Genomic DNA, 13,016 nt, shown 5'->3' on the forward strand with positions numbered 1-13,016 from the left:
GTCAAGGGAAGATCATGTCTGACTAATTTGATTGAATTTTTTGAGGGGGTGACGAGGCGTGTGGATGAGGGTAACGCAGTGGATGTGGTATACATGGATTTCAGTAAGGCCTTCGATAAAGTCCCCCACAGGAGACTGGTCAAGAAGGTACGAGCCCATGGAATCCAGGGTGCCTTGGCACTTTGGATACAAAACTGGCTTAGTGGCAGAAGGCAGAGGGTGATGGTCGAAGGTTGTTTTTGTGACTGGAAGCCTGTGGCCAGTGGGGTACCACAGGGATCGGTGCTGGGTCCCTTGCTGTTTGTGGTCTACATTAATGACTTGGATATGAATGTAAAAGGTATGATCAGTAAGTTCGCTGATGATACAAAGATTGGTAGGGTGGTAAATAGCGAGGAGGATAGCCTCAGTCTGCAGGACGATATAGATGGGTTGGTCAGATGGGCGGAACAGTGGCAAATGGAATTTAACCCGGAAAAGTGCGAGGTGATGCACTTTGGAGGGACTAACAAGGCAAGGGAATACACAATGAATGGGAGGACCCTAGGCAAGACAGAGGGTCAGAGGGATCTTGGTGTGCAAGTTCACAGATCCCTGAAGGCGGCGGAACAGGTAGATAAGGTGGTAAAGAAGGCATATGGGATACTTGCCTTTATTAGCCGAGGCATAGAATATAAGAGCAAGGAGGTTATGATGGAGCTGTATAAAACACTGGTTAGGCCACAGCTGGAGTACTGTGTGCAGTTCTGGTCGCCACACTACAGGAAGGATGTGATCGCTTTGGAGAGGGTGCAGAGGAGATTCACCAGGATGTTACCAGGGCTGGAGCGCTTCAGCTATGAAGAGAGACTGGGAAGATTGGGTTTGTTTTCCTTGGAGCAGAGGAGGCTGAGGGGGGACATGATTGAGGTGTACAAAATTATGAGGGGCACAGATAGGATGGATACTAAGGAGCTTTTTCCCTTCGTTGAGGGTTCTATAACAAGGGGACATAGATTCAAGGTAAAAGGCGGGAGGTTTAGAGGGGATTTGAGAAAGAACTTTTTCACCCAGAGGGTGGTTGGAGTCTGGAACTCACTGCCTGAAAGGGTTGTGGAGGCAGGAACCCTCACAACATTCAAGAAGCATTTGGATGAGCACTTGAAATGCCATAGCATACAAGGCTACGGACCAAATGCTGGAATATGGGATTAGGATTAGAGTAGACAGGGCTTGATGGCCGGCGCGGACACGATGGGCCGAAGGGCCTTTATCCGTGCTGTATAACTCTATGACTCTATGAATGCCCCACAGGTAAAATCTGAGCCTCTGCTGCCTCAGTCTCCCAGCCCCACTCTCCCCACCTGCACGACCCTGCCAAATCTCCCCCCCAACCCAACGCCAGCAACTTACATGCTTGCCGTCAAGTCTCTGGCCTACTCTCCCACCCACCAGACAGCTCCCGCTTTCTGCCCATATTGGTCGGGTAGCATGTAAATGAGGCTCTGAAGTTAAAATACCCTGGGCCTCAACCGTAGGTGTTTCACGCCAGCCTGAAACCCACTCTGGATTAAATTCCATCCAATAGATTCAATAGAATGATACAAGGGATGAGAAGGCAAGGAGAGGATTTTCAATTGCTGACTGCATGTTTCTCGTCTGAAAAACAGGCGACCAGCAGAGGAATATCTAGTGGGAAACTTGCACACCCATAAGCCCGCCTGATTCAATTTTCAGGCAAGCCCCAAACGGGTGAGAGGCTGATTAAATATGCAAATTGGGGACCAATGCCAGGATCCTGAATGCAATTTTCAAGGAGAAATAGGTGGAGATTGCTAGACCCCCTTATTTTCAGCTGTTGAAAGGCGTAACCAGCGGTCCTTCAAGGGATTGCTGGAGGCCACTTCCACAAGGTAAGTGTTTCTTTTCTTTTAAAATTGTGGGCACAGGAGGAGCATTCATGCCTGTTTTCTCAACAGTATATGAGCTTAAATCAAGATGGTTTTGACCCATGGATGAAGGTGCCTCTAACATCCTACAACAAGAACGACTACTTGCATTTGTAAAGCGTCTTTAATGTAAAAACATTCCAAGGCACTTCATAAATAGGCGCAAGGAAAATGACACTGAGCCAGCAAAGGAAAAATTAGGAGGGATGATCAAAAGCTTGGTCAAAGGGATGGGTTTTCAGAAGGTTTTCAAAGGAGGAGAAAGAGGCAGAGAGGTTTAGGAAGTGAATGGAAGAGTAGAATCCATGAGCTTAAAGGCTCAGCGGCTATTAATTGGGTGAAGGGAGGGGAGATGCACATAAGATCAAAGTCAGAGGAACAATGTGTTTGGTCGGAGGAAGTGATGGGATGAGGCGAGACCATGGAGAGATTGAAAGATGAGAATGTAGGTATTAAATTGAATGCATTTGGTGATGGAGCCAATTTAAGTCACCAAGACAGGGGTTGGGTGAGCAGCACCTAGTGCAGGATAGGAAGGATGTAGCAGAGTTCTGGACAGCTGGAGTTAATAGAGAGTAGAGGAAGAGAGACCAACAAAGGGGCACATTGGAGTAGTTGAGTCTAAGATGATAGAAGCATGTATAAGGGTTTCAGTAGCAATGGGGCTGAGGTAAGGGCGGAGGCATGCAATGTTGCCAATGAATTTCACATTCAGTTTGAAAGTAACATACTTAAGTCAGAAACTAGTCTTAAACTCAAATAAAGCCAGTTACAAAGGTACGAGGGGCGAGTTGTCAAAGGTAGATTGAGAAATTAAATTAAAGGGTTTGACAGTTGAAAAGCAATGGCAAACATTTAAATAAATATTTCAATATTCTCAACAAATATACATTCCATTGAGAAATAAAAACTCCATGGGAAAAGTGATCCACTCATGGCTAACTAATGAAGTTAAGGAGAGTATTCGATTGAATGAAGAGGCCTATAATGTTGCCAAGAAGAGTAATAAGCCTGGGGATTGGGAGAGTTTTAGAAACCAACGAAGGACGACCAAAAAATTGATAAAAAGGGAGAAAATAGAATATGAAAGTAAACTAGCAAGAAATATAAAAATGGATTGTAAGAGCTTCTACAAGTATGTAAAAAGGAAGAGAGTAGCAAAAGTAAACATTGGTCCCCTAGAGGCTGAGACAGGAGAAATTATAATGGGGAATCAGGAAATGGCAGATGTGTTAAACAAATATTTTGTATCTGTCTTCTCAGTAGAAGACACAAAAAGCACACCAGAAATAGTGGGGAACGAAGGGGTAAATGAGAGTGAGGAACTTAAAACAATTAATATCACTAGAGAAAGAGTACTGGACAAACGAATGTAACTAAAATACGACAAATCCCCTGGACCTGATGGCCTACATCCGAGAGTTCTAAAAGAGGTGACTGCAGAGATAGCGGACGCATTGGTTATGATCTTCCAAAATTCTCTAGATTCTGGAACGGTCCCAGTGGATTGGAAGGTAGCAAATGTTACCCAGCTATTCCAAGAAGGGAGGGAGAGAGAAAACAGGGAACTACAGGCCAGTTAGCCTGACATTGGTCGTTGGGAAAATGCTGGAATCCATTATTAAGGAAATGGTAACAGGGCACTGAGAGAAAGATAATCTGATTAGGCAGAGTCAGCATGATTTTATGAAAGGGAAATCATGTTTGACAAATTTTTATTGGAGTTTTTTGAGGATGTAACTAGCAGGGTAGATAAAGGGGAACCAGTGTATGTAGTATATTTGGATTTTCAAAAGGCATTTGATAAAGTGCCACATAAAAGGTTGTTACACAAGATAAGGGCTCATGGGGTTGGGGTAATCTATTAGCATGGATAGAGGATTGGTTAATGGACAGAAAACAGAGAATAAGGATAAACGGGTCATTCTCAGATTGGCAGGCTGTAACTAGTGGGGTGCCGCAAGGATTGGTGCTTGGGCCTCAGCTATTTACAAGCTATATCAATGACTTAGATAAAGGGACTGAGTGTAATGTATTCAAGTTTGCTGGCAATACAAAGCTAGGTGGGAAAGTAAGCTGTGAGGAGGACGCAAAGAGTCTGCAAAGGGATATAGACAGATTAAGTGAGTGGGCAAGAAGGTGGCAGATGGAGTATAATGTGGGGACATGTGAGGTTATTCACATTGGTAGGAAGAATAGAAAAACAGAATATTTTTTAAATGGTGAGAAACTATTAAATGTAGGTGTTCAGAGAGACTTGGGTGCCCTCGTACAAGAAACACAAAAATTAGTATGCAGGTACAGCAGGCAATTCGGAAAGCAAATGGCATGTTGGCCTTTATTGCAATGGGGTTGGAGTACAAGAGTAAGGAAGTCTTACTACAGTTGTACTGGACTTTAGTGAGACAACACCTGGAGTACTGCATACAGTTTTGGTCTCCTTATCTAAGGAAGGATATACTTGCTTTGGAGGCGGTATAACGAAGGTTCACTAGATTAATTCCTGGGGTGAGAGGGTTGTCCTATGAGGAGAGATTGAGTAGAATGGGCTTATTCTCTCTGGAGTTTAGAAGAATGAGAGGTGATCTCATTGAAACATATAAGATTCTGAGAGGGCTTGACAGGGTAGATGCTGTGAGATTGTTTCCACTGTCTAGAGATTCTAGAACTAGGGGGCATAGTTGCAGAATAAGGTATCAGCTGTTTTAAACTGAGATAAGGAGGGATTTCTTCACACAGAGGGTTGTGAATCTTTGGAATTCTCTACCCCAGAGGCCTGTGGATGCTGAGTCATTGAATATGTTCAAGGCTGAGATGGATAGATTATTGGACTCTAGGGGAATCAGGGATATGGGGATCGCACGGGAAAGTGGAGTTGAGGTCAAAGATCAGCCATGATCTGATTGAATAGCGGAGCAGGCGCTAGGGGCCAGATGGCCTACTCCTGCTCCTATTTCTTATGTTCTTATGCTAGAGAGGTGGATTTAAGTGGTCTTTGTGATGGCAAGGATATGGTGTCTGAAACTGAGCTCAGGGTCAAACAGGTTGGGAATGGTTTGTTTGAGCCTGAGAAGGTGGTTGGGGGACAGGAAAGAATCGGTGGCAATGGAACGGAGTTTCTCATGGGGACCAAAGATGACGGTTTCAGCCTTCTCAATTTTTTGCTGGAGGAAGCTATGACTCGTCAAAGAATGAATGTCAGACAAGCAGTTTGACAGCACAGGGGCAATGGAAGGTGGTGTGAACAAGTACAGCTTGATGTACATGTGGAAGCTAACCTGATACCAGCAGATGATTTCACTGAGGGGCAGCATGAAAGTGAGGAAGAGGAGATGGTCAAGCATAGATTCTTAGGGAATGCCAGAGGTGATGTTGGAGAGAAGGGAACATGGCCAGAAATGCGCTGATTTCGTCCAGAAAGGTAGGAATGGCGCCATGGCAGTCCTACCAAGTTGGAAAAGGAAGGCGAGGCATTGGAGCAGCATGATGTGGTGAACCATGGAGAGATCCTGGAAGATGAGGAAGGTTAAATCACCATGTCACAGTCATAAATGATGTCAATTGTGATTTGGTTTGGGATGTACATTACTGTGAGAAGGATAGAAACTGACTGTAGGGATTCAAACAGGAGGTTATGAGGAAGGTGGGTATGAAGCTGAGGGCCAATAACACATTCAAGATCACACTGTTTTTGATCAGTGCTTAACAGCAGAGGCAAGAACCACCAATGTTTTGATTAGAGTGCGCTAACCCATGATCTGTAAATTCAGACCCTCATTTCACACCCACTTAAGTTGAATCTGAACCCAATCAATTTCCCCTCCATAATTCAATACATGTACTGCACATAATGACAGAAGCTGATATTATAAAGCATGAGAGCAGAGGCCTGAGCTATGTTAGGTCATTGAAACGTACTCTATCTTATGTTATTCTAAATAACACAGAGGTACATTTGGGGTTGGAGAGCTTTATTTGGTTTTCATCAAATCTTTTGTTGTTTGGCAGCAATGTTGACTGGCAGACAGCAAAGAATGGCAGACTCCCATATGGGACTAATGTATTTTAAACTGAAGAGTAATTGCAACAATAATAAGAACTGCCCTGAATTAGGTTTTATTTCATGCTATGTTACAGAGGGATGGTATATCTTGAATATATTACATTTAAGGGGTCACCATCTTCATGAAAATCACATCAAACCACGTCACTGTGTCACTTGTGTATGGCACATTGTCAGAATGATACATAGCCTCTTTGAGCCTTCAATCAAAAAAGTGTGCCAAATTGTTTTATGAAGACAGCGCCCCTTTAAAATAACATTAGGAGAGGAGGAGAAATTCAGCAGGACCTGAAAATGAAAGAATGTGGACATTACCTTCTGCTGCGATTATTTTAAAGGGTGAGAAGTTAAATGCAAAACCATTGTGTCTGAAAAAAGCTTTGAAGGAGTTGTGTTTTGTGCCAGCCTGTCTCTCAAATATTTAATCTGGATCAAAGATTTTGAATATTTAAAGAGTAAGAATGCTTGTCATGAAGACTGTGATTTTTATTGTATTTTTAAATCATATTTTGTTTGTTGAGTAATGTGTCCAATGACTGGATGAGCTCATCTCTCTCTAGGGGATAGTTTAGTTCAGCAAGAAGAATGCAGAATCCAGGGCACCTTCTCCTGCCGGTGACAATAAATATTGTCCGTGGACATCAGCAATGCTTGAATAATCAGGCTGATCCCAGGCTTCTGCTATAAGCTCATTGTTGTAATTTTCTGCCTCACAAATCTGCTTGATCCAGGCTGAATAGGAGCTGTCGTCCCTATCTTTCTAGGACCCAGTGCGCAATAAAATTGCTGAAGGCAATCTGTTATGGGTCTTTATAATCAAGTACAAAAGGTACCTGGTTTAAGGCCGGCCATTTTAAAAGTTGTGCCATATTCTAACTGCAATTTGAATCCTTTATATTTGCTTTTGGGCTCTGACCACAAAGAGAAACTGTTTTGTATTCCATTTGGTTGAGTGGAGATCAAAATCTGTCATGTACAATGATGGTGGAAATTCGCCAAAATGAGTACAAATCCTGGTGGCTGTGCAAAATGATAATGGGGGTCTGACATAATGGTATGTTCTCTGTAGAAGAAGGATATCAATAAACTTCATAGTCATAGAATGGTATAGCACAGAAGCAGGCCATTCAGCCCATCGTGCCTGTACTGGTTCTTTGAAAGAGCTATCCAATTAGTCCCATCCCCTGCTCTTTCTTCATAGCCCTGTAAATGTTCTCCCTTCAAATATTTATCGAAATTCCTTTGGAAAGTTACTATTGAATCTGTTTCCATCACCATTTCAGGCAGTGCATTCCAGATCATAACAACTTGCTGCGTAAAAAAATGTTTCCTCATATCGCCTCTGGTTCTTTTGCCAATCACGTTAAATGTGTGTTCTTTGGTTACCGACCCTTCTGCCACTGGAACAATTGTTCCTGATTTACTCTATCAAAACCGTTCATGATTTTGAATACCTCTATCAAATCTCCTCTTAAGATTCTCCACTCTAAGGAGAACAACCCCAGCTTCTCCAGTCTCTCCACATAACTTAAGTCCCTCATCCCTGGTACCATTCTAGTAAATCTCTCCTGTACCCTTTCTAAGGTCTTGACATCCTTCCTAAAGTGTGGTGCCCAGAATTGAACACAATACTCCAGCTGAGACCTAACCAGTTTTTTTTATAAAGGTTTAGCATAACGTCCTTGCTTTTGTGCTTTTTGCCTCTATTTATAAAACCAAGGGTCCTGTATGCTTTTTTAACGCCTTTCTCATTCAATGATTTGTGTACATACACCCTCAGGTCCAGTTTATATTGCCTCTCCTCGTTCTACAAAAATGTATCACTTCACACTTCTCCACGTTAAATTTCATCTGCCATGTGTCTGCCCATTTCATCAGTCTGTCTATGTCCTCCTGAAGTCTGTTACTATCCTCCACATTGTTTACTACATTTCCGAGTTTCGTGTTAGCTGCAAACTTTGAAATTATACCCTCTATACCCAATTCCAGGCCACTAACATATATCAAAAAGTGCAACGGTCCTAATACCGACCCATGGGGAACACCATTGTATACTTCCCTCCAGACTAAAAAAACAACTGTTCACCACTACTCTCTATCTTCTGTCCCTTAACCAATTTTGTATCCATGCTGCCCTTTCCCACACAGAAACAAGGAAGGAGAATCTTTGGTGAAGTACATTGGTGATCTACAAACCTGCTTATTCATATCATGTTTGCTTATTGTTGGGTTTCATGTGGCACACAATTCTATGAATATCTTCTATTCTAGTGTAATCTGCTGCCTGATTAGAACAACGTTGCATTACAATTTCTGAAGACAGTGAACTGGTTTATGACCAGGTTTGATCGATAACAATTCACTTGCCCTACTTATATCACAATGAGAAGAAATTCATACCCTGTAGCAGATTAATTTGGCAATATATTTGATAATTTGACAGTTTGATTTGATGGTTTGAATTTCCTTCACAAAGTTAACTTTAGCTCTATATGAGCTTTAATGATGGCAGATTAGTTGGCAAATAGGAGAGGCAGCTAATCTGTAGCCCAAGGAGGGATTTATGCAAAAGAAGTAGCACATTTGCTTTTGGGTTAATTTGTTAACTTCTAAATCAGAGCTGCATTGTTTGAAGCAGAGCATGAAGCAAATCCAATACTTACTGGAACAGTATTATTCATTTCAAATTATTACCGTTGCTAACAATCCAACAACAATCCCACCAGCTAGTATCTGATGAATATATTCAGCAATTTGCACTTGTGGATTAACACTTTGAACGCTGAATAATCCAGGAGACAAAGGAACAGGAGTAGGCTATTCAGTCCCTCAAGCCTGTTCTGTCATTCAATTGAATCAGGGCTGATCTGTACCTCAGTAACATTTGCCTTTGATCCACATCCTTTGATACCCTTGTGTAGCAAACATCTGTCAATCTCAGTCTTGAAAATTTCAATTGACCCAGCATCCACTGTCTTTGTTGGGGGGTTGGGGGGAGGGGGGATTTCCGATTTCCACTACCATTTGTGTGAAAAAATGTTTCCTGATTTCACTCCTAAATGGCCTAGTTCAAATTTTAAGATTGTGCCCTCTTGTTTTGGATTGCCCCAGCAGAAGAAATAGCTCCTCTGTATCTACCCTACTTTTTTTTATTATTCGTTCATGGGATGTGGGCGTCGCTGGCGAGGCCAGCATTTATTGCCCATCCCTAATTGCCCTTGAGAAGGTGGTGGTGATCCGCCTTCTTGAACCGCTGCAGTCCGTGTGGTGAAGGTTCTCCCACAGCGCTGTTAGGTAGAGAGTTCCAGGATTTTGACCCAGTGACGATGAAGGAACGGCGATATATTTCCAAGTTGGGATGGTGTGTGACTTGGAGGGGAAGCTGCAGGTGGTGTTGTTCCCATGTGCCTGCTGCTCTTGCCATTCTAGGTGGTAGAGGTCGCGGGTTTGGGAGGTGCTGTCGAAGAAGCCTTGGCGAGTTGCTGCAGTGCATTCTGTGGATGGTACACACTGCGCTGGTGGTGAAGGGAGTGAATGTTTAGGGTGATGGATGGAATGCCAATCAAGCAGGCTGCTTTGTCCTGGACGGTGTCGAGTTTCTTGAGTGTGGTTGGAGCTGCACTCATCCAGGCAAATGGAGAGTAATCCATCACACTCCAGACTTGTGCCTTGTAGATGGTGGAAAGGCTTTGGGGAGTCAAGAGGTGAGTCACTCGCTGCAGAATATCCAGCCTCTGACCTGCTCTTGTGGCCACAGTATTTATATGGGTGGTCCAGTTAAGTTTCTGGTCAATGGTGACCCCCAGGATGTTGATGGCGGGGGATTCGGCGATGGTAATGCCATTGAATGTCAAGGGGAGGTGGTTATACTCTCTCTTGTTGGAGATGGTCATTGCCTGGAACTTGTCTGGTGCAAATATTACTTGATGGTTGGGCCTAGGACACTGCCCTGCGGAACTCCTGCAGCAATGTCCTGGGGCTGAGATGATTGGCCTTCAACAACCACTGCCATCTTCCTTTGTGCTAGGTATGACTCCAGTCTCTGGAGAGTTTTCCCCCTGATTTCCATTGACTTTAATTTTACTAGGGCTCCTTGGTGCCACACTCGGTTAAATGCTGCCTTGATGTCAAGGGCAGTCACTCTCACCTCACCTCTGGAATTCAGCTCTTTTGTCCACGCTTGGACCAAGGCTGTAATGAGGTCTGGAGCTGAGTGGTCCTGGCAGAACCCAAACTGAGCGTCGGTGAGCAGGTTATTGGTGAGTAAGTGCCGCTTGACAGCACTGTCGACGACACCTTCCATCACTTTGCTGATGATTGAGAGTAGACTGATGGGGCAGTAATTGGCCGGATTGGATTTGTCCTGCTTTTTGTGGGGAAGACATACCTGGGCAATTTTCCACATTGTCGGGTAGATGCCAGTGTTGTAGCTGTACTGAAACAGCTTGGCTAGAGGCGCGGCTCGTTCTGGAGCACAGCTCTTTAGCACTACAGCCGGGATGTTGTCGCGGCCCATAGCCTTTGCTGTTGAATCCCATTATCATTTTAAACATCTCAATTAGATCAACCCTCAACCTTCTAAACTCAAGGGAATGTAAGCCAAGTTATGCAACCTGTTCTCATAATTTAACCCTTTCAAGCCCTGGTATTATTCTGGGGAATCTGCACTATACCCCCTTCAAGGCCAATATATTCTTCCAGACGTGCAGTGCTCACAACTGAAAGCAGTAGTCCAGATGGGGTCCGACCAAGGATTAATCTTTCTGCTGGTATTTTGTTCTCTATGTCCACTGTAAAAACTGATACAAAGTATTCATTTAACAAGTCTGCCATTTCCTTATTATCCATTATAGTATCACCTGCAACTGTCTTTACCACCTGAACATGTCATTGATGATTTCAAAATCTAATAAATTTCCCAGAGTGCTGGGAGTTGCCCTATTAATGACCATGGCTCTCTGGAGCCCAATAGATTTGAATGGATTGATGTCAAGTCTGAACTGCCATGGACAACTGAAGAGTTTTACTTTACAGCTTTCATCAGCTGTCCTATTCTCTGCTAAAATGCAGGTAAGTTTTTAATAAGTTTGACTGGAGGCAGTTGTTCAACCTGTTAGCAAACTGTTTTGCAAGTTTGTGTATTTAGGTTGAATGAGATTGGATATGGTCAATGCTAATCTAGTGCTAGTCCCAAAATAATTTGATGATAGTGAAAGCAGTTCAAAGGCTCCTGTCTTTCTGGGGACCTGAAAACTCTTCCATCCACTCTTCTTTCGAAAACAATTACCAGGCTTTTTCTTTCCTTTTTGTTATCGGCCACCTTTCAGCATTCGAATTTTGTGAGAAATAGGACAGGGCATTCCATCAATCTGTGCTGCATACTTCCCTTTAGAAAAGTCTTGGGGAGTTTCTAAAGCCAGCTCAATATTGAAACTGTTTGTAACATTTTGTTTTCCAGGTACTTTGAACCTGTTTCTGCGATTCAAAGGATTAACCATAACTGAAAATCTCATCTGGAATATGTCCGGCAACCAAGGGGATCACTGGGTACAGGCAAATGTCACTATCAATCCAGGCGGTTCTTTCCAGGTGGGAAAATGAAAGTAATTGGAATATGTGGAGACAGCTCATTACCATAATGTGATATTTCTACAGTGATTGGGTTATTTACATATTTCTTAAATACCAGCCACTTGTTATATTATGCAACGAAAGCACTGAGAAAAATTTGTACTTCATTACATAAAAGATACCTTTGTAAACGCACTGATCCCGAATTACGCTGTTCGATACCAGCACATGAATGGTTAATGTGTTTTTCTGAAATTGCTCTCTGCTATTCTGGAGTATGTTATCTCCTTTAAAACAAATGGATTAATGTCTCTGCTAAAATAGCAGCAAAAGAAATTCCAACACATTGGGGCAGCAGCAGCCTATGGTGTTCTTGTGGAGCCCAGAGGAGCACTCCAGTTCCTTGTGGCCTTACAAAAATCATTTTAAGCTTACAGTATTTGGTCTTCTTCGGTTGTACTGCACGGTGAACGCTCCGCCTGGTTGTCTCCCAAAATGGCAATTGAGGTCCTTTGTACATCATTGGATTTCGATTTGCATATAAAAAAAACAACCGCCTGCAACAGGTGGGCACTCTGGCCGTCTGTCAGTAGGTCCCTTTCTGGATGGTATCAGCAGATTGGGACCGGGAATAGGGCAGTAAGTTTATCCCCACAATTTTCCGGGCACTACCGCCTGCCAGAGCAAGTAAAGATCTCCCGCATTGTGTTGATTGCTAGTGTCCAAAAGCATCATTTAAAGCATCATTTTCTGTTCTTTAAAATTACTCTATAATGGTATAAAGGTATTTAATACAGTGGAGTGTGATGCAAACCATTGCAGTAGAACATTGTTGAGATCCTTTGGGGAGAAAGTCTTGGGGTGGGAGAGGGCACAAGTCAGGCGTATCACCATGGGGTGCCAAGAGCTTGGGGTGAAACCTTGGTCTGTCGGGATTCTGCCCAATGGTCCAAATGCCGATTGGGTGGGTGGGCAATTCATCCAACTGCCCACACAAATGTCTGGGGTGTTTCTGGGCTACCCCAAGAATGCCTGCTGAGAAAAAGCATGAATTGCATTGTGGACCTAGTAAATATAGAATGAAAGGTTGTTGATTCCAGAGGGGATCAATTACCTTCTCACTTCACCCCATTTGATCCCTGTAGGGAAAAGAAAATTTTGTGCTGATTAATTCTTTGCCCGAAAAGGGCCTCTAGCTTCCTCCATTGGAGCAGCAGAGTGTAATGCCAGGACTTTCTGGAACCTCATCTGCATAGGTGCCCCTATAGGCACGGGTCACCCACTCTGTTTATTAAAATGACTCCTGCCCTGGGATTTGGGACGGGGTCAGCACCTTTACCAACTGACGACTGGAGGTCTCGCTCCACCGCATTTCTGGTGGCGGAGCCGGGACTCAGAAATTCCTGGCCCTGTGTCCCCATGTGATGTAATGTAGTGATAGACTGATCACTGTG

General features: G+C 43.4%; 1 protein-coding gene across 1 annotated transcript in view; it reads left to right on the forward strand.

Annotated features, from left to right (window-relative positions):
- Positions 1 to 13,016, forward strand: part of mdga2a (MAM domain containing glycosylphosphatidylinositol anchor 2a) — a 640,034-nt gene that overhangs the window by 606,146 nt on the left and 20,872 nt on the right. The window contains exon 15 of the mRNA XM_067991845.1: positions 11,450 to 11,580. Within this exon, the coding sequence (XP_067847946.1) occupies positions 11,450 to 11,580 (131 nt within the window). The remainder of the gene's footprint in view (positions 1 to 11,449; positions 11,581 to 13,016) is intronic.

This window comes from Heptranchias perlo, chromosome 10, assembly GCF_035084215.1.
Source record: "Heptranchias perlo isolate sHepPer1 chromosome 10, sHepPer1.hap1, whole genome shotgun sequence".
Classification (NCBI taxonomy): Eukaryota; Metazoa; Chordata; class Chondrichthyes; order Hexanchiformes; family Hexanchidae; genus Heptranchias; species Heptranchias perlo.